The 22,089-nt window shown below is 40.3% G+C and overlaps 1 protein-coding gene across 3 annotated transcripts in view; it reads left to right on the top strand.

Annotated features, from left to right (window-relative positions):
- The window catches only part of nup58 (nucleoporin 58), a 28,662-nt gene extending 10,214 nt beyond the window's left edge, over window positions 1-18,448 (top strand). The window contains exons 10-14 of one of the 3 annotated variants that reach the window (XM_080417219.1): window positions 46-128; window positions 1,973-2,174; window positions 12,465-12,533; window positions 14,215-14,313; window positions 15,052-18,448. In XM_080417219.1, the coding sequence (XP_080273345.1) occupies window positions 46-128; window positions 1,973-2,174; window positions 12,465-12,533; window positions 14,215-14,313; window positions 15,052-15,224 (626 nt within the window). In that variant the 3' untranslated portion in view covers window positions 15,225-18,448. The remainder of the gene's footprint in view (window positions 1-45; window positions 129-1,972; window positions 2,175-12,464; window positions 12,534-14,214; window positions 14,314-15,051) is intronic. The other 2 variants (XM_080417220.1, XM_080417221.1) reach the window with 2 other exon arrangements.
- The last annotated feature ends 3,641 nt before the right edge of the window (window positions 18,449-22,089 follow it).

The raw sequence follows: 22,089 nt of genomic DNA, 5'->3' as shown, positions 1-22,089 counted from the left end.
TGTCAATCCTAACGTGTGTTTTCTTGTGTTTGTGCGTGTCTGCAGACCTGTCCATGGCCATGCAGAAGCTGTACCAGACATTTGTGGCCCAGGCTGCCCAGCTCCAGTCGGTCCATGAGAATGTCAAGGTAGGATTCTCATCTCCACCTCTGCTGTGACAGAGAGAAGTTATGATAATATAACATAATATAAATACAAATAAAATCATGGTATTTTTTTATGTTTCACTTTAAAACCTTTACCGATAAATAAGAACTTAAAGTTTATTACGTTAGTTTCATTGATCCAAGCCCAAACACAATCGTTCGTTTGATCATTCAAATGGATGTGGCCTACCCATCTGACCACTTAACACGCATGTTAATGGTCAGATGGGTGGGCCGCAAACACCTTCTTTCAAGTGGGCCCTGATCCAACCAAAGGTTGGGAACCACTGCTTTACCAATAAGTGCAGGGCAATTAGGCACATATCCATATGGTTTGTGAAATGTTAAGGACGTTTGATTATCTATTACTCTGAACAAATCGTGTGTATTAACACTTTCAACTTGGTGACATTTTTCAAAACTAACGGATCTACAAGCTCATAACGTGTTGCAATGCGACACGTTTCTGAGTTTCTAGATTCGTTTTTTGCTGTTTTTGAAAATAGGCCTTGAAAATAAGATGCTTGAAGGAATAGGTCAATAGGGTATTAAAGAGTCAGAAGTCACATTGACCATTTGAACCGACCACTTCAACTGTAATATGTGAATTTGATGCAGGCAATAAGAGCACAAATCTGTCCTGGAAATGAACAAATCTCTTGACACAAAGTCATGTACTAATGGGTCTTTCATTTGTCCTCTTTTGCCAAAAATCTGAACTTCACTAAGTAGTATGTTGTAGAAGTTTCTTTCTTTCTCTACCCGGGTGACATGACAGGCCTTCAGAGGCAGTAATTAACTCTGTCTCTGAGCTTTTTTGTCAAGGACTGTGAAGTGTCTGCTACGTGTATTTTGTCAGGCTGTCCCTGTGTGTCTCCATCACACATCCTGAACAAACAAGCACCTGTCAGATAACCAATTCAGTGCAAAAGTCCTCCTCGACCTGTCTCTACTAATTATCTCTTTCGAGGTCGGCCAATGCTAGATTTTTGTGTCCGATGCAATCCTGGCAGAGTCCTAGACCACCGATTAATTTATTTAACCACTTAAGCCCCATTCAAAATCTTTCAAAAATAGCCGATCTACAAGCTCACATGGGCCAGCGTGACACGCTATTTTTGAACTTTAATAAAAAAACTTAATGACATGCCCAAATTAAGTGTACAAAATTGGGACATATCTGCTGCATAATACCGATGTCTTCAAAAAAGGCAAATAATGGCCAATACATCGTCCCGACCAGTGTTGATTTTGACAGTACATTTTGATTTAGTCATAGACTTTGGAATCAAATTCCATTTAGTTTGTCATATTTTAGTCATCTGAAATGTTTTAGTTTTTGTCTAGTTTTTGTCTTGTTTTAGTCGACTAAATATAAGATTTTAGTCTACTAAATCTACAGTTGATTTAGTCGACTAAAATGTATGATGGCGTCGTAATTGCTGATTTTACACTTGGTTGCATGCTGAAAATGGCCAATCTACAAGCTCACAACGTGTCGCAGGCTCAGCACGACACGTTATGAGCTTGTAGATCTGCTATTTTCAGAGCACAACGCCCGAGCGCAACCAAGCATAAAATGACTTGTCTTTTACTTCTACTGGATCTCTTCTCCATTTGTCCCTCACTAACATTTTAGTCTAGTTTTGACGAAAATGTCAATATATTTAGTCTTATTTTTAGTCATCGTAGCTATTTAGTTTTCGTCAGTGAAAAAAGGAAGTCGACAAACGTTTTTCGCCATAGTTTTAGTCGACGAAATCAACACTGGTCCCGACTCTATATCTCTTTCTCTATCCTTGTGTCTCTCCGTCTCCTCCGCTCAGATCTTGAAGCATCAGTACCTGAGCTACCGACGGTCCTTCCTGGAGGACTCCACTGACGTGTTCGAGTCCAAGCGGGCGGCCAACAGGAAGTGGCAGAGCTCGGCGCGCATAACCACGGGCCCCGCCCCCTTCACCGGCGTGCCCAACGCCGCCGCGGTCGCCATGGCCGCCACGTTGACCCAGCAGCAGCAGCCGACTCCAGGTCTGACCGCCTTCAAGTTCTAGAAAACCTTCCAGACACTTCTGTTCTGACCCCCCCTCCCCTCCCTCCCCACCACCCTAAACCCCACCCCACCCCTCCCCTCTCCTGAGAGATGATGGGAGGATACAGAGAGGGAGGGAGGAAAGGAGACAGGACAGGAAACACATTTTGGGGGGGTTAGTCTCACGTAGCCATACGATCAAAGAATCACAACCTACTGATAATGTCTGACATCTATGTCGGTGGTTCTCAAATTTGTATTTCAAGAACCCCCATAACTGAAAGTGTACAAATGGAACTGAATTTACAGACCTGTAAAGATCCTTTTGATACCCTCTCAAGGGACCCTACTTTGAGAACTATATTCAGTGAATGGGCTGAAACTATTTGGAAAAAACATTCTGAATTTTATAAAATACTGACGCAAAGATTTTAGGACCGTCCGACCTTCATATTGGGACGGGTGTCAGAATTGGGTTTTCAAAGCAGTTGGGCGTAGGTAGGTTTATTACCGCTGGCTTTCTCCGGCATTCCAAGGCCCATTCAATGAATTTAGATTTCCCCAGACGTATCAGAAAGCAGAGATCTCCTGATCGTCTGGCTACGTGAGCCGAGGAGGAGGAGGAGGGGGTTAGCAGAATAATGATCAAAACGGCTGAGGCCGGTGCCAAGTAGAGGCTTGTCTCTTGTAGAGGAGAGTGTAGAGCAAAAGAGGAAGTCAAGAGGGATCAAAGCCCTGTGCCAAACCTTGCTACCTCATCTCTCTAAGCCTCTGATCCAGGGGGGCTACAGGAGCCAAGGAGATAGCACGTACATAACTTATCAACCTGTATGCCATTTGGTGCACCTTACAATGCCATGAGTGCATACGTGTATAATATTAGTTAGGTAGTGCCCTCAGTGGGCATCAACGTCCCCCAAACCCTTCCAGTGTTGGTGTCATGCTGTGAGAATTTCGGTGATAACCGACACGTACTGTACCCATTAACACCGGGGAAAGCATCTGTCATTTTAGATTTCTTTGGCTATTCAAAAATAGCAGATCTACAAGCTCATATGGCGGCACCGAGTGCCGCCATATGAGCTTGTAGATCTGCTATTTCTTTTTTTTATCTTGAAAAATGTATGCAAATCGTTGAATATATATTTTTTTAAGTGAACATTTTGTAAAATAGAAGCAAGAAGCAAGGATTTGAGACAAATGTTTGCTTTAAGAATAATATATATCAACTAATTTTCACGATTTTTCAAAAATAGCAGATCTACAAGCTCGTAGCGTTATGAGCTTGTAGATCTGCTATTTTTGAATGGCGAAAGTATAAAATAATGGTTATTATAGCTCGAATCTAGAATGACACGGATGCATTTCCGGATTGAATGGGTTCAAGCGTGATTCATACTGCGCTGTACAACAGTGTCGTGCACCAATTAACAGATCTGCAAAGCTACACATTGCATGGCATTGTGACCTTGTAGTCGGGCTACTTTTGCTGCGTGACGGAGCATAAATTGGGCATTACCAAGAATGTTGTCCCTCTCTGTCACCTTATCGCTCTCTCTCTCTCTTTCTCACTCTCTGGAATGGGACCGGAGAGGCTGGCTAGCTGGTACAACTTGAGACAGTTTTCAGTCTCCATTCTACTCACTTGAATCTTTATATACAGTGTATATATTATATAATATATATATATATATATATATATATATATATATATATATATATATATATATATATATATATATATATATATACACACACACACAATTTAAAGACTTGTTGGGATGAAATGTGTAAATTAAAGTGAAGGAAGGCTGTCGGGAGAGAGGTTTGTTGAATCTTTAGCTTTTTGCGGTGTGATTTAATTGGGTTTGCTGAATGTTCAGTCAGGAGCTTGGATGTCTCGATTTGTCTTGTTTTTTTAAAGAATGTGGCTAGCTGTTTCAAATGCTGTGTAATAAGGTGTAGATTTATTAAAATGTAGCTCTTACTGTTCACATTTTGCCTGGGGTGGGGGTGGAGGGGAGGGGTGGAGCACTTACATAGGGATGCTCTGATTGACCAGATGCCAAACTCGGTTTTTCAGTACAGGGCTATGTTAGCCCGGTGTACCTCGTAGTATAACAAATTGCAAAAATAGGTGGATCTACAAGGTCAGAACGAATCTCACTGCGGCGCCTGCTGAGCTTGTAGATCTGCGTTTTCCACTGTTTTAAAAGAAAATGATCTCCGACTCCTACTGTATAATGACATGGCCAAATTAGGGACGCCAGGTTGAATGTGGTCAAACTTTTGCTTTGCAGCCCAGTAGTAGTAGTAAATGAAAGACTGTTTGGGGACCTCGTTGGGAAGCAGGTTGAATTATGCTTATCAAACTAATTAAAGGAGTAGTTCACCCCAAAAAAATGACTTATTTTCTATCAATTACACACCCCATGAAGCCTTAAATTCATGGAGTTTTTTTTGTTTTTGTCGCATTCCAAAGCCAATAATTTGATGACCGGGTCATCCGTCAATAGCAGACTCAAAGAGTCTCCGCCGGTCATCAAATAAGTCATTTTTTGGGTGATCTACTCCTTTAAGTAGAGTCTGGAAGTTGTATGCTGCTACAGATACACTGCATGCTGTTTTAAGCAACCAAAAAAAAGCTCACTTAAATAGCTAATACTTGTGCTAGTCGCTTAATGCAGTGTCCAAAATAAATTTCCCAAATCCTCTAATTCATAGATGGCCACCGGATTGATATTGGCAAGTTTTTCTTATTTTTTCTAATCGTTGTTTGGCGTCTGGCCCAATTCTTTTCCATCAGAGCAGCCCTATCTAGATACTAATGCTGTTAACAGAATACACAACCTGTAAGTAGTTCGGGAAATACTTGATTATAAAACCTCAATACTCGACGATAAATGAATCTAGTATTACGAGTTGGTTTCTTTTTTTATATTCAATAGCATTGTTCTGCGTAGTGTCTCGTTGTGGATGGACGGTGCCACATCTCTGAGGTGTTACAATGTCTTGGGCCTTTTTTGTAGGCTTCGGTTGTGTGGCCTTTGTATGGCATTATATCAGGGCACCCACATAATGTAGATTGAACAAAGTAAGGCTCAATTTATTCCTCTTCGCACGACTCTTTTGACAAGCGCTGTAAGTGATTTATTTTCTATATATAAAGTATAAAGATGGCTCTATATTCAAATACTGGCTATATAGTGTTCAGTAACTGGGGTCTTGTGAACGGAAAATGCATCTGCAGGTCAGGATACCAATTTCATTCAATCATGAGAACTCTGTGTGCAAGAAAGTTGCGCACAACATTTGAACTGAACTTTAAAACAAAAACTAAAATGCATCACTTACAGCACCTTCAAAATATAAATGCCAAATTTTCAACTGAATATGGTTTTCGACACAAGTGTCATTGACATTGTTTTTTACCAGTTGAATTTACTGCATTTCTGTCGTTACGTAGTATGAATTAATTGGCCTTAAAGGAGGAGTTCACCCAAAAAATTACTTATTTTCTATCAATTACACACCCCATGAAGCCTTGATTTCATGGATTTATTTTTGTTTTTGTGGCATTCCTAAGACAATAATTTGATTATAATAAATGTGTCCCCATTGATTCCGGTAGGAGACACAAATGCATTTGTGTCTCCTACTGGAATCAATGGGGCTACATTTATTATAATCAAATAATAAAGGAAGGAATGCGACAAAAACAAAAAAATATCCATGAATTCAAGGCTCCATGGGGTGAGTAATCAGCAGAAAAAAAGTCATTTTGGGGGTGAACTACTCCTTTAAGCTACTATTTATATTATTGCATTTGTGGAGGAGTTGTGTCACTGCTGAAGTTGAATAAATTAGTAAGTTGAAGATATCATTCCTTCGTAACCATGGCGGCGTCCTTAGTTGCCATGGAATCTTTAAAGCAATATTTAAATGTACGGCAGCAGGGTTTTAGTATTTTTAAAACGGCAAATTACAGAAACCCAGTCTCAGCTTTATGCATGCGTAACTACTGTATATCTGCATACACTTGTATTACCGATATGTCACTCAATAGCCTCTCACCAACACTATAGACTTAGACTGTTACCACAAATGCCAACAAATTGTTAACAATGAGTGGAACTTGTATTTATTCTGTGAACTTAATAACATTCTTGCATCCTAGACTGTTTTTTGTATTTAGGCACATGCAAGAGTTTTGGTTTAATTAGCTTCTATCCTATATTTATTTGATGTGCCAAATGTGTGCTAACGCTCTTTAGTACTTGGTCTGGTCGTTTGACAAATGGGCTAAACCTAATCACGCAAATGAATGTCGTAGTCTTGCCTTTTAGTATTGTTTTGTGTCAATTGAGTCCTTTAATTGGAATGGCATAGTGAAGAGAGGCCAGAATGGCACAGCACTAGCCATGCAGTTTGGGAGTGTAGATTCAGATGAATAGTATTAATGTGAGCCAACATCTTGTTATGTTGTGAAACTGTTGCCTCTGGGATGGAAGGTGCCATCAGACACAGCCATGTCTGGTTCTCTTCCTCAGATCAGTTCACATGGACTAGGATTTAGGGATGCACTGATTTTCAGGGCCGATAGATATGTGTCGATAGCCGATACTGATACTGATTTTTTTGTTGCTCATTCCCTCTTTTGTGCCAGGGAAACGAATACATCTTCTTTATCAAACATTACTTAACCCATTAAGGCCTGAGGTTCCGATTCTACAAATGTCTTCTAAATCCTATAACTGTTTTCTGAAAAAACGTGAGCTTGTATATCTGCTATTTTGAATAGCCAAATGTATAAATAAGTTGTTACGTTGGGTTAATGTATCTAATCTCAGCAGAAAATTGATGTGTCACAACGACAGATAAATATCGGCCACTGCCATCGGTGAATGTCAACTTAATTTGCAGATATGCCGATGGCAGTGAACGAGGCAAATATTGACCAATATATATTGGTGCATCCCTACTAGGATTAGGTTAGGTCTAGTTTTTGCAGTGTATTAGTCTTAATTTAACTAAGATTTTATAGAATCTTAGACCACTGTTTTGACCAATATTTTGTATAAAGGAAAAAAATAAATAACTTAGATTTTATAAAAGATTCTATTTGAGAACACAAAGTATTTATATAAAACTTCAGAACATTAAACTTTAAATGTACAATGAACAAGCAAACAAGTAAATATAAAATACACATAAACGTACATGCATTTTATTGAATAGCTTAAGCCCTATACAAAAATGTTAAATTAGCTCATCTACAAGCTTGTAGATCTTAATTTAATTATTCAAGCAATTAGTAATCCTGCCCACATTGGGGACAAAGGGAGTTTCAGGGCTTAAACAAAATGTTAATAATGTAAAGTCAAAATTACTATTTACATAACACAAATGTGATCGACAAAATATTTGAACAAAGGGTAAAAGTTAACTTGGAAACTAGGCTTGTACAATTACCCCAATTACTCTCTCTGCTGTCCTAGTTCCGTGGTGTCAAGGACCCCCACATTAATATTTATTTGACATCGGACCCCCATCTGAAAATACTTTGTACCAGGCAGGGACTCTCATACAAGTTTGTGTTCGAGGTTTCAAATACATTCAAAACTTTTCAAATTTGGTTCAACATTGTTTGAGATAGCAGATCTGCAAGCTTATCAACATTGTGAAGCTTGTAGGTCTGCTATTCTCAAATAGCCGATGTGTGTGTATATATAGGGTTAAATTGATTTTAGCTGGAGAACCCCTCAAGGACCCCTGGGCCTCAGACCCCACTTTGAGAGCCGCTGTCCTAGATGAGTGTACATTCACAGTGAAAACAGGGAGAGGAGAGTGAACCGATGTTGGTCTTTCCTATTTGCTGATTCAGCTGGAAATGGGATTTTACAAGAATGACTCGGAGGCAGTGAGTCGGCTTGTGATTATGAGCTGTCATTGGCTCTCCACTTATCAAAAGAATTACACTGTGTGGGGGGGGAGAAAAAGACCAGCTTTATGTCACTTGAATACTTGTGCTTCTGAGCGTAGCGCAACCATTTTCTGGTCGGTTGACTCAAGTTATTTCACTTAAAGGGCTAGAATCGGTATACTTTCCGTTACCAAGGAATAGGGTAGATTCACATTCAATCCACTCAAAATGTAAAGTGAAAGTTGGGTTCATAACTTAAAGATGAAGCATTCATTCACAGTTATTTAATTCAAGGTGGTATGATGACTTTAACTTAAGAAAATCTGTCTGTATATATATTCGACTACGATTTTTAAAGAAAGTTCACTTTAAGGACTGGTTGAATTAAAACGTTGCGCCGTTCACACTGAGCACGATAACTAATAACCATAACTATAAATGTGATGTTTTACAAATCGTTACAACTGAAGTGGAAGGCAGAATTCACACAGACTATAAACGACAAAATAACAATTATTTAATTATGTCATGCAGATGTTTAACAATACTTAAACTCTTGAGAGCGTAAAATGAAACCAAATGGACCCGTAAGGGTAACTCTTGAGAGCGTAAAACTTTTACGCTCTCAAGAGTTAAAGATCTATGAGGGTCCATCCATTTGGTTACCAACTATATATTTAGCTGGGGACCACCTGGAATCCCCTCAGGGACCACTGGTGGTCCCCGGACCACTGGTTGAGAACCATTGATCTATATATCCAAGTGCATGGGTGCTGAAAGACACATCATTCTGATTATTAATTATAAGGAGGCAAGATAGTAGTACTGAGACGGAAATGTCCCTCTCTCCCACCCCTCCTTTCGTGTGGGCTCTGATACAGGCTCACACAGCTGGAGTGCACAGCGCATTATGTTTGGTGCCACTGTTTACAGAACGTATCGTTCATCAGTGTGGACGCTAACATAATTATCGCTACAGTTACCGCGCTTGGTGTGAATGGCCCTTTAGTTCAGATGAAGAGAGTGGATTTTGCTGCTGCTCATACGCTGGTCCGTTGAGGCCAGTGAGATGCATTTGTGCCAAAAAAAGAAATAAAATGCAGTCCTCGTTTGTTAGGGACGTGCCATGTGCTCTGAGATGAACAAAAAACTGCTGCTTTTGGACGTTGCTGTGTCCTCTCTTTGACAAATCTAGACCCTCTTACCTTCTACGATTTTGATTATACACTTGGACCTAGCAGCCACGTAGTTGGGATTCCCTAGTGTTCAGCATGAGTAACATTTTGCTTTAGCTTACACTCAAAGACTTCTTTGTCATCCACAGCTTTACAGTTGCTCTAGATTGTCTTTGGTCTTTATTTATTCCATTATTCTAAAATGATCCATGATCGCCTTAACATTGTTTGGACCCTGAAGTTGATTGTGGTTGTTTGGAATACATGTATCCTAGTTGGAGGCTTAGAACAATAGTACTTTTTTCCCTTTTCCTCTTTTTTTTTTTTTTTACAGTATTAGCAACATCTGAATTTGATAGTTGGCTCAATATCATTGCCTGGTATTTCTCTAGTGGTATGCGTCTCCAAAATAGTTTCCTTTTTTAATGCATATTCATTATTGCAAATTCTTTCCTGGACTTGGCAGTTATTACTTTTTTTCCCTGCAACTGTGATTAATCTTGAACTTGCTGATAAGTCTAGAATGTGTTGAGGTGTCCCTCTGATCTTGACTTGTATTGTATTGAAATGTTCAATAACAGGCCTGGTGGTGACACTAAAAATCCCAAATCTTGTTACGGAACATGTGGTTCTGATCAGGTGTTAAGAGCAGCAGGCTGCTGTGCACAATTTAGAAGTCAGTGTCTTTCTTTCATATCCATTGCTTTTGTGACTCTGTAAACAAATCCTTTACTTAACAGCATACCTCGATTCCTGTTCCTTGCTAGAGTGTGGGTTCATTTTCTGGGAGGTAGTTTCAGAGAAGTGTGCAGGGTCTTTGGATGTTGGCTAATGAAGGCTAAACATCTTTATCTGTTGACCTGTTATTTCTGCCATGTCCATTGTCATTTATAAAGAAGGGGGCAATTTATGTAACTTGCCATATGTAGAGCCAGTCACGATATTGCTTTTGCATTAAGAACAAACTTCTGAAGTGCAATACATACATACTCTGTTACTCTGGTGTTTTTCTTTCTTCTTTTTTTTTGGAAAGGGAGGTGAGATAACTACATTTTGGCGTAACTTCAGATTATAACCTTTTAATTTTTTTCGGTGGAAGAAGCATGTACTGCACTTCAGAAGTTAGGTAATGATCTCAAGCATGGCCTTGAGATTCTGGCCCCTGAATAGTGATCGTTCTGGTGAAGGAGGAGAAATTAGCTTTTTTCACAATCAAAGCATGAGTCTTACAATTAAAAGAATTGTAAGAATCCTCTTGTTGTGTTTTCCCCCACATTTTACTCCCTGGCTTTTTAACTTATTTTTCCATTCACTTCTACCTTCTCCTACCTTGTAACATATCGTTGGTTTCCTTTTATTTTTTCAGTTTACACCAAGTGGCAGCCTTTTAGCCTGATTTATACTTAGTCTGTACAACGGTGTCGAGTGCCTAAAATAGCATATCTAAGAGCTCACAACGCGTCGCACATGCGATTTCTTGTGAACTTGTAGATCTGCTATTTTTGCTGCGACACTGTCATACGACAGAGTATAAAATAAGCAATAGATGCCACTATTTTTCTCTAATATGAATCTTGAGTGCTTTCTGTTGTAGATGAGTGTGTTGACCCTTATATAACCTATGCCTGTTCATATACAGTGTATTTAATATGATATGGTGTGCCTTTAAGCTATATTAATGTTATGATTTGTGTGATGCATTTTTGGCACATGCTAGTTCATTCACTCTCAGAAATCATGACGTTTTCTGAAAAAAACCTGTCAAAATGCAATAGCAATTGAGCAATTAACAATCACATATGTTCTAAAAATGTTTGTGTGTTTTTATGTAAGTGGAATTGCATTGAATTGACAATAAATCCATTTTTAAAAGAAGAAACCTTTTGTCCTTGTTTCTTTTTGACTGAGAAGTTACTTTTTTCCCCACGCCCTTGGCTAATTGGAAATTATGCCTAAATTTGACCACATGAAATGGAAAAAAAAAAAAAAAAACAGCAAAAAGGAAACAAGACAGGTTTCTGAGTGAAAGAACTAGCAATCTGTAATATCTTAAAGAAGTGTGTATTAATTAAAGCTGGTTTAAGTGATAGTTTTTGTTAAAACACAAGGTTTTTTGTTAAAGCTGTATCTGATCATTGTTAGTGTTTGTTCAGTAACAGGGGTCTCTTCAGCTCTTTAATAAACAGAAAATAAATGTTTAGGTGGGTCACCAATTTCATCCAATATGGAGAGAGTACCCATTTATCAGCTAAGATTTTTAGTGTAAACCCCCCCCCCCCCCAAAAAACATTCTGCTCTTTGCAAGTAAGTTTTTTCTTTTTTGAAGAAAAAACGATTCCCACAATTTGAGTCCAAAATAATAGTTTTTATTTAAAGATTTCCAGACATTAATACAAATGTTTACCGGTAAATATTTTTCAGAAATGTTAAATGTAGTAATCGTGGAAATAGCCGCTCACAATGTGACGTGTTGTTGTGATGTAAATTTGGGCTTAAAAGTGATGAATTCATAATGTTTCTCGGTATGTTGGGGTCTCACTTTGAGCTAAAATGTTAGGGAGCCACTGGCCTACTGTTTTTGATATCAAAGGCAGCATTATGTTGAGAACTGCTGCCTTCCAGTGCTGTGTTGACATCATGCTAATTGACCAGCTCAATATATTATACACACACACACACACACACACACACACACACACACTTCCACAGAACTCACAATCACTCTTGTTTCATGCTCACCAAAAATACATTCACTTGCACCTTGTGTTGGAACCCTCCATCCATTATCTGAAAATCCAATGTAGAGTTTTCATATTGATCAAAAAGGGAAGGAACATACAGAATTGTATTTATTTAACCACCTGAACCCTAGCATCTGATCCCTATTCTGTGGGCAAGCTCACAATGTGTCGCGACGCGTTGTGAGCTTGTAGATCAGATTTTTTTTTTTAAATGGAAATATATTTAGTGCGGTGGGGGGAGGAGGGAACCTAGTATAGACCCCTGGGGCACTCGGGTCAATTAAGTATATAGGGTTTTAAGAGGTTAAAATAAATCCCACCCAGTGCTGTATTGTGATGGTGAACCCTTATCATCCCATAACCTGAGCCCAGAGAACCTCTCTCTCACTCGGACATTCAGTACTGGAGGGTCAGAGGAGTAAAGCATTATCATGTTTCTCTCTGCCTCAGGGAGCCAGGCGCCCTTGGGGGCAGGGTTTGGAAACCCCTTTGCCTCGGGAGTGGGCACTAGCCTCGGAGGTACTGCCTCTGTTTTATTCTAATAATCAATTTTCTTTGAAATTTTGTTGCTTCCCGATGCCATTTCTTCCCTGCTCATTCTAGTTCCTTTCTTAATCTTCAGTCTCGCTGCTCTTCTGGTCTTTTGTGTCTTTTACGGCATTGCAGTAAGTGTAGGCAGCAGCGATTGTGTGTATGAGATTTTTTTTTTAAACAACTGAGAAAAGATATGAAGATTTTCTCTACTTTAACCCATTCAATCCGGGAGCGCATACCGTGTCATTTTAGATATTTTTTTAGCTATCACCATTATTTTATAGTTTGGGCTATTCAGAAATAGCAAATATACAAGCTCATAGTGTGGCACAAGAGCAGCGCTATGTATGGGCTTGTAGATCTGCTATTTTTTTTTAATCATGAAAATGTGTGCAAATCTTTGAATATAAATATATTTTTAAAGCGAACATTTTTAACTCAAATCTTTGCTTCTGGGGATTCTACAAATGTCTTCTAAGTCCTTACAGTTTTTTGAAGAAAAACGTATGTTGCTATAATGAGTGGTTCTCAAACTTCCTGGCGTTCCTTGACACTTTCGTGTCAAGGAACCCCAAAATGATATGTATTTGGCCGCAGACCCCCATCTAAACATATTTTGTTCCAGAGACCCCCAGAAGCAAAGATTTGAGTTACAAATGTTCTCTTTAAAAAAAAAAAAGCTGATCTACAAGCTCATAGCCGCGCTATGAGCTTGTATATCTGCCATTTCTGAATAGCCAACGGAATCTAAAATGACACGGATGCTTTCCCAGATTGAATGGGTTAAAAATCAACGGAGGAATGAGTCATGCAAGCCAAGATTTGCAGATTTTCTCTTCTGTAAGTGTGGGAGAGGTTGCTTAACTGTGCGTTCACCTGCACACCACAAGAAGTATTACTAACCAATTGGAGGAAGTGAAGTCGTTTTAATGTGGGGATTAGTCCAATCAGGAATGTCCGCCCTGAGATTGGGAGGTCGGGGGGTTCGATCCCCCGGCCCGGGTCATACCAAAGACTATAAAAATGGGATCCAATGCCTCCCTGCTTGGCTCTCAGTCAGCATCAAGGGTTGGATTGGATGTTAGCATGTCCCTGTGACATGCTAACATCATGTCCAGAGGGATGTACTTGTATATCAAGCCGCCTCACCCTACAGAAACAGGAGATAGGCTCCTGCCCCCTATGGTTCACTTGGCTCGGAAAGGCTTACTTACTTAGGCCAATCAGGTTGCTCACATCGGCAAGCTGTCATCCTCAGCATGACTGTGTGGCTGCTAGCGGCCTGAACGCTAAGTTCAGACACGCAGAGAGAAAGCGCTTCTTTTCCTTAACCGCTGACCAAGTTCCTGACCAGCGCTGTTGCAATCTGCTCTTTCCTGCTGCTGTGTGCAATCACAAGTTCACTTATGGCCTTGTATAATACAGGCACTCGGTGCTGTCTTCACCCTTGAAGCTCTTTGGTGTGTGTGTGTGTGTGTGTGTTTGTGTGTGTTTCTGTCTGTCTGTCTCTCTGTTTGTCCTGTGTGTATTTCCAGTCTCAACATGTCAGAAACACTGCTTGCTTGTTAATTCTTGATGTGCTCTGTCTCTGTCTCTGTCTCTGTGTGTGTGTGTGTGTGTGTGCGTGGGGCCTGGATGCTAACTCTGCGGTCTCTCGCTACCGTAGGTTTTGGAGCTGCACCAGGTTTCGGTGGAGTGGGGACGGGTGGTTCCACTTTTGGATTCTCTTCTGCCAGTAAGCCTGGTGGAGGTAGTCTGAGTGCAGGTACACACACATACATACGCACGCACACACTTGGATGTTTGTCATAAACCTTGAGGCACAAAGTGTTTGAAGTTGGAATTTTTGCAGGATGATTTATAAGGTGTTGATTTCCCAAACTGTATTTAATACACTTTCAAAAACCTGGTTTGAAGTGTTAGAGCAGGTGTGCTTCTTCTTTTGGTCGCCTCTTAGGCAATGGGTGCTCAGCTACAGGCTGAACTTAGTACAAAAAGAATTGCATCTGAGCTAAAGTCTTGCATTTTTGTCTTTTAGAGTGCCAATATTTCCATTGGCACTTTTTGGGGGGTTTTCTTTTTTCTTTCTTTATTTTTTTACCTTTGTATTTACCTTTTATAACTTGTTGTCCTTTGTGACAAATCTTGCCCCTGTGGTGGATAAAAAAAGAACATGACATGTCTTTTCCGAATTACTATTACTAATAATGTGTGTGTTATTAACCACTTTAACCCTATATACCTGTACTTCGTTGACCGGCGTCCCCCAGGGGTCTCTGATTGGCCCCCCTCCTGTTTTTCCCTCTACACCAAATGTCTTTGCCTGAAATAGCTGATCTACAAGCTCACAGCTGTGGTCAGCTTTCGCAGAAAGTTTGCTTATTTTGCCAAAGGCTTACTTGTTATGACATGGCCAGAATAGGAATGCTAGTGTTCACGTAGTTAATCCCCCCTCTTTTCTCTTCTGCCCCACCCCTCCCTCCCTTCCTCCCTCCCTCTCCAGGTTTCGGAGGCACCAACATGTCGGGCTTTAACTTTAGCAACAATCCAGGCATCAACGCCTCGGCGGGCCTCACGTTCGGGGTATCCAACCCCCCAGCTACGGGCTTCGGCGCCGGCGGACCCCTGCTCCAGCTCAAGAAACCCCCCGTGGGCAACAAGAGGGGCAAGAGATAGAAGACCCCCCCCCCCCCATGAATGGATGGATGGAGCCCTCTGGTCTAATAGGCTCTGTGCAGAACTGTAATCCCAGGTGTCTAGAAGGTGGCCATACCCGTTTCCTGTTCCTGTACGGGCTCATTTTCCTATAGCTTTGTTTGATTTGGCTCGTTTGCAGATTTGAACGGGAAACACAATTTACACCTTTATGTGCCAGAAACAGGAAACGGGAAATGCAAGTCATTCTCAAAGTGAGGTTGCAGGGACCCTCAGGGTTCCTTGAGAGGGGGTTCCAAATGGGACCCTTAACAGGTCTGTAACTGACAATTTTACCAAATTGTACCGTTTGTACATTCTCAGAGTTATGGGGATCCTTGAAATGAAAAGGTTTGAGAAACACTGGAGGTATGCCACCTTCTGGGAACCTGGGACTACAGATATGCACAGAGCCAAACGGCTCTGGAGTTGTGAACTTGGTGTCTCACCCAAAGCATACTGGCGCTAAAAATCATCTTGAATCACTAGCCAACAAAAAGAACAAAGAGGATCTTAAAGACAGTGATGTAACGGCAACATTTTGAGGCAATGCTAATTGGTTAGTTCAACATCATAAGGGATTTGGCGTTTGTTCGGTACAGTCCACCATGTTATCCCTATAGATTCCCTCCCAGTTTTCTGTGACTGCAGAATGTAGTTCATCATCTTAAGTCCGACTCATGTATAATCACTTTTATTCACTTTGAATATTTTCCAGTTAGACCCTTGACATTTGTTTTGTCTTGTTTCTGAATACACTTTCAAAATGAAAGTGAGACAGTGTGGTTCTGGACTGGCAGAGGAATTTTGGTTTAGACTCCTTGAACTAGATAAAGTGTATTTTTATTTTTATTTAACTCTACCAAAGGTGAAATATCAGATTTAATACATGGGGAACATTTTGGGTGTAGTGGAGCAGTGGAGACAAGCAGACTGGTTGTGCCATCGCTGTCATTGTCTAATGGCACAAAGATCAATAGTCGCAGAGTGTAAGTGGTGAAGTAAGTATCCTGTGAGGTAAACCAGTGGTTCTCAAACTTTTTAAGGACCACCATCAAGTCCATATGGTTCCATTTGTACACACTCTGAGTTACAGACCTTTTTAAGGGTCCATTTGGAACCCCCCACCCCCCAAGGAACCCTGACGGTCCCTGAACCCCACTTTGAGAACCACTGAAGTAAACAATTCTCTTGAAATGTGTCCCACTTGCGTTGCCTCAGCATATTGTGTGTGTGCATCACAAAGGTGTCGCACCGCAGTGCTTTTTGAGAATGCTGACCAGACAACAGACATTTAGAAAGTGAAAGCTGTTTTATTTATATCTGCTTTAGTTTGGCTGTCGTGCAAGACTAATTAGTTTTGCACTTAAAGGTAGGATAAGTGATCTTTTTTGGTTGAAACAAAACGTTTTTTTTTGTTAAAAGGAGAAAGCTCTACATTGTGATTGTATTCATTGCTATAGTGTTTAGTCTCTCCAGTTCGTAACAGAAAATACATTTTCAGGTGGGTGGCCAACTTCAAGCAATCATGTAAGAGTACCCGTTTATCAGCTTACATTTTATAGAGTTCCAGTTTTGTCTGCTCGTTCCTTTGTGTCGTCACTTCCAATTTCACTTGTTTATCCTGTATCCCGTGTGAGTTCTCTCTCCTGATTGGATAAAATTGGTATCCTGGCCTGAAAATATGTTTCTGTTTACTAAAGAGGAGACCCCTGTAACTGAACAAACACTCTATAGCAATGATTACCAACAGAATATAGAGCTATTTAACACTTTTAACCAAACCAAAATATATCGCTTACACCACCTCTAACTGTCCCGTTGCGTCAGGCAAAATCAGTCGATCCCAGAATAGTAATTATGCGTTTCATACGATGGTGGTTTGAAGACCCAGGTGTTTTGCCCAGGAATGAGAATGGGACATCTACCTGAGGTGCATATTTGATTCTAGATTCTTTTTTTTTATTATATATGGGCAGGAGAGAGTATGCAAGGCAGGCTTTTTGGGGGGCGGCACAATTTTATTTTTGTATCAAGTTTAGAAACATGCTGAATTTGGGAAGGGTAAAGGGACGAGCACATTTGGGGATAGTCCATTACCATATCCACGTAACCTGTGTTGTTTTTCATAGCATCCGTCCAACCTCGTTATCGAATGCTTTTTTTGTTTTATTTCCTCCAAGCAACTTTGGCAGAGTTTTTGGTTATGTAGTTGGCTTGTTTTATGATGCAACTAGTCCAATTGGCGAGATAATCGTGTCGCTCTGTTGATTAGAAATGAATCCAATAGCATCTCATTGACTTTCATTGTACTCAATGGCTCTCAAAGTCACTCTTTTAGCACATAAATGAATGCAAACGAGGCTGATGCTGACTATATATAACATCACAAAACCCAGTATGGAGTTTGTTTTTAAAGAAAATATTAAAACTTTGTTGATTTTACTATTTGAAGATCCGGATCTGAATCCGCGGATACAGTCCGGGTCTTCTTCCTTCCTCCCTTGATCTTTTTTTAAATAAAAAACAGACACCCTACTGGGTTTTGTGATGTTACATATTGTCAGAATCAGCTTTGTTTATGTGCTAAAAGGGTGACTTTGAGAGTTGTTTAGTCGTACAATGGAAGTAGCCTAAATGAGGAGCTATTTTTGGATAGTTTTGGGATTATTAATTTCAACTCGCCAATTGGACTTACATTATGCCAAGATAACTACACAACCCAAGCCTCGACCAGAGTGTCTTACTGCTTTACGCATTTTCTATTCTCCTATGAATAAGAGTACACGTGTAAGAAGTTTTCCAGTGTGTCTACATGGCTACCATTACATAGTTGAATCTGAAAGGGATTTAACCAGGCGATATTTCTGTATGTTCTACGTACCCAGCATAGTGTGTGTGCTAGGACAGATTTGCACTTGCCTGTGTGTGTGTGTGTGTGTGTGTATGAGCTGACTGCGTGCGATTGTGCATGATGGGTGTGTGTGTTGTAAGTACATACGTAGTGAGAAATGCTCCGATTTACTCATGTTGCGCAAAAGGGGGGATAAAAAGGTTCTTGTATGCTTTTGGAATTGTTATTGTACACACCTTCATTTTCTGTTTCTGTTACCAATACTGGTAGTTGTATTTTTATTTTCTATTAATCACAGTCTGTAAACCTGTATTTTCAAAAAGCTGTTTAATAATAAAATCCTTAAGATGTCTGTGTGTTCACTGTGTGTGTGTGTCCATATCTATTAATTCACGTAACCCGTGTTTTCTGCCCATTACTGTCATGGCGACGGCAATATGACAGAAAATGTGAGATGAGAACATGGGATGGTCAAGACGTGGCGAACTGAAGCGACGACGGTGGAGGTAAAACGCCATGATGCACGTGTGGCTGAGGCCCAGATGCGCAGATCTTTGGAAAATACCTTGTTTTGTTTTTTTGTCACCGCCAGGGTTTTGCACCCGGTCTGTCTGTCCGTCTGTGAACAGCTAATCTCTGGCACCGTTGGCCTAATGCCTGTGAAATTGCACTCGCACTCCCTTCATGCCAGAGCAGAACCTCTGTCTCAAATTTTTCTGATCGGGCTGTTATAGCGCCACCAGGAGGCCAATTTTTGCACCAAATAAAATTTGCCGATTTTCTACAGATTTTATCCATACATCACGCAAATCAGTACACAGTATCTCTATGGTCATGTGATCAAAACAGATCTGTCCGATTTTTCATATTCCATCCTGATTGGCTAAGATTGGCTTCCAAACTTTGCGGGATTGGTCCGTTTTGAACAAAATGCCTCAGATCATGAGCGCAGCGTGCGATTTCCGAGAAATCTTGCGGGCACCCGAAGTCCCAAATCAGCCTCATGGTGGCGCTATAACAGGCCGATTGTTTTTATCTATAACTGCTCCAATCTGCGTGAAACTTTGCACGCACACTCCCTAGAGGCCAAGAAATAACCTCCTGAAAAAATCCTGACCTGTATCTTTCACATGTCTTTTATAGCGCCACCTGTAGGATGATTTGGCATTTTGGGAATGTGTGTGCAATTTTTTTTTTTTTTATATTATGGCATGCCCAAAATAAGGAGTCCAGTGATTAATGAATGTATGGAGGAAGAAAAGTGTCTATAAGTGTGCTCTAAAATCAGATTAATGTGCCAGATAAAAAGACCAATCCATATGCACAGTGTAGGTATACTAGCATATTTATTGTCATTACTTTGTGATCACAGTTTGAGCTCAACAACGAACCCCTAATTAGTGTTAAATGTGTGCAGCTTAGCTCATTATTTCCCTGCGCGTATGTGCGTGTCTTGTTGCCAGGCAACACAGCTGTGTTGACAAACATTTCGTTGCTGTGCTGAGTTCGTTTCAGTCCAAGACATATAGGCCTGCTGCTGCTGCTGCTGCTGCTGCTGCTGCTGCTGCAACAACACAGGTAACATTACAGCTTCTTATAAACATTGATAATAATCATTATGTGTGACTCTGCATAGTAAAGCATAGGGGGCTAACGCTGGTAAATTATTAACTTACCTATTGGCCTGCACAGAGAAGACAACACAGGCTATACAAGTAAATAGCTATAGGCTCAGTGGTGGAAAAAGTACTCAAATGTTTTACTTAAGTAAAAGTATCAATATACTGCAATGTTGAAATACTCTATTACATGTAAAAGTCTGGAATTCAAAATGTACTTGAGTAAAAGTATTGGCATCAAAATTACTCAAAGTACCAAAAGTAAAAGTACTCTTTATGCAGAATGTGCCATTTCACAAGTTTTCAAATGCATAAAACAAAATCTTTTGACAATAGCAGATCTACAAGCTCACAATGCGTCGCATGGCAACGCATTGTGAGCTTGAAATGTATGAAGGGTTGACGTGGTTAATGTGTAATAATAGAGCAAAATCTACAAAGTAACTAGTAACTAAAGTTTTCAAATAATTGTAGTGGAGTAAAAGTAAAATATTTGCCATGTAGTGGAGTAGTAAAAGTACTGAAAATCTCCTACAATAGGCTACAGCAAAAAAAAAAGACAAACAGATTAAAAACGAGATGAAAACCAATGAGCTAATTGCAGCTGTAAAAGAATAGGAGCAGCAAATTAAAAACGAAAACATAATTCGATACAATCAACAAAGAAAGCAGCATAGATAAAATGCTAACTATTCATTTGTCTTATAAAGTGCTAATTATAAAAGATAAATTGAAGAGATGGGTTTTTTAACTGGATGTGTTTATACTGAGCTTGTTTCCCTGATTTCTTGAGGTAATTACAAAGGCAGAGTGGTTAACTGCACTTTGGGATAAAATAGGCTTTTAAGTGTTTCACTTGGCCAGCTAAATGGTTTTTATACAGTAAGTGATATTACAGTAATTGTATATATGTTAATGAGGTCATTGTTCATCTTCCTAAATGGAAAGAAATTCGGCCTCTTCCTTACTTCCTTCACAGGTGTTACCAATGATACTAATGAAGGCTCTGTTCCATTCTGGTCAAACAGAGTCAGGGTGCTGATATTGTGCATGTTGGCTCACTGGAAACACTCTGCTACACCAATGGGTCTCAAAGTGTGGTCCAGGGACCCTCATGGTTCCTTGAGGGGGATCCACATTGCCCCTCATGGGTGTGTCATTCTGAAAGTGTACAAATGGTGTCATTTGTGTACAGATGGGTGTGTCATTCTGAAAGTGTACAAATGGAACCAGATGGCCCCTAGCTTCACTACACTGGCTCCCAGTTGTTTTTAGGATTGATTAAAAAAATTATTTTAATAGTTTATAAAGCTCTAAATGGTCTAGCACCTTCCTACCTCTATGACTGCCTAGAGAGATATGTTCCAAACCGGCCCCTCGGGTCTTCAAGTGCTGACCTGCTCGAGGTGCCTACAATGACATATAAAAAATACGGTGAAGCAGCATTCTGCTTCTACGGACCGACAGCGTGGAATAAACTCCCATTACACCTAAGACAGGCAGCCTCTGTCGATAGCTTTAAAGCACAGCTCAAGACCTATTTCTTCACTCTTGCTTTTAGCTGATTTTTGGTTGATTTTTAAGTCTCTGTGTTATTACCCATGTCCTCACTGTATTGCCTATTTTAATGTTTTATGCTTTTGCTTTTCTTTTTTGCTTTATTTTTAAATTGGTTGTAACTGTAATTGTATTCTTGCTCTGTAAAGCACTTTGAGCTGCATTTCATGTCATGAAAGGTGCTATACAAATAAAGTTTATTATTATTATTATTAAAAGTCTATTTTGGTTCCATTTGTACACTCTCAGAGTTATGGAGGTCCTTGAAATTAAAACGTTTGAGAACCCAAATGGAACGGAGCCTTCATTAGAATCATTGGTAACAACTGTGAAGGAAGTATCGAGCCCATAGGTTATCTTGTTGTCAGTGATTCAATGAGGTAGGCTTGTCCCAGCCCACCGAAGAGGAGGCCACACCTGTTGTTCGTCCATTCTTCGACGGACGAGGAATGAGCAAGTCACCCCCTAACTTATGTGTCCTCCTTCTTTCTGCTAATCCCCATCAGGGGTTGCCATAGCGGATCATCTGTTTACATCAGTTTTCTGTATGTTCCTCGCTCTCTCCTGCCACCTGCATGTCCTCTCTCACAGCATCCACAAACCTCCTCTTTGGCCTTCCTCTTCTCCTCTTACCTGGCAGTCCATCTTCAGCATCCTTCTCCCAATGTACCCCTCATCCCTCCTCTGCACATGTCCAAACCGCGACATACTAAAGCCTATACCGCTTGTGCTATAACCAGGCCCCGCTTCTGTGACCAACGTGGAAGTGCCTCTCGCCTACAACAACTGCGGGCAATTTTTTGGGGCCGATAAAGTA

Source organism: Gymnoscopelus braueri (assembly GCF_963280865.1).
Source record: "Gymnoscopelus braueri genome assembly, chromosome: 21".
Lineage (NCBI taxonomy): Eukaryota > Metazoa > Chordata > Actinopteri > Myctophiformes > Myctophidae > Gymnoscopelus > Gymnoscopelus braueri.
Note: the sequence above shows the minus strand (reverse complement) of the source record. Positions and strands in the feature narration are given on the sequence as shown.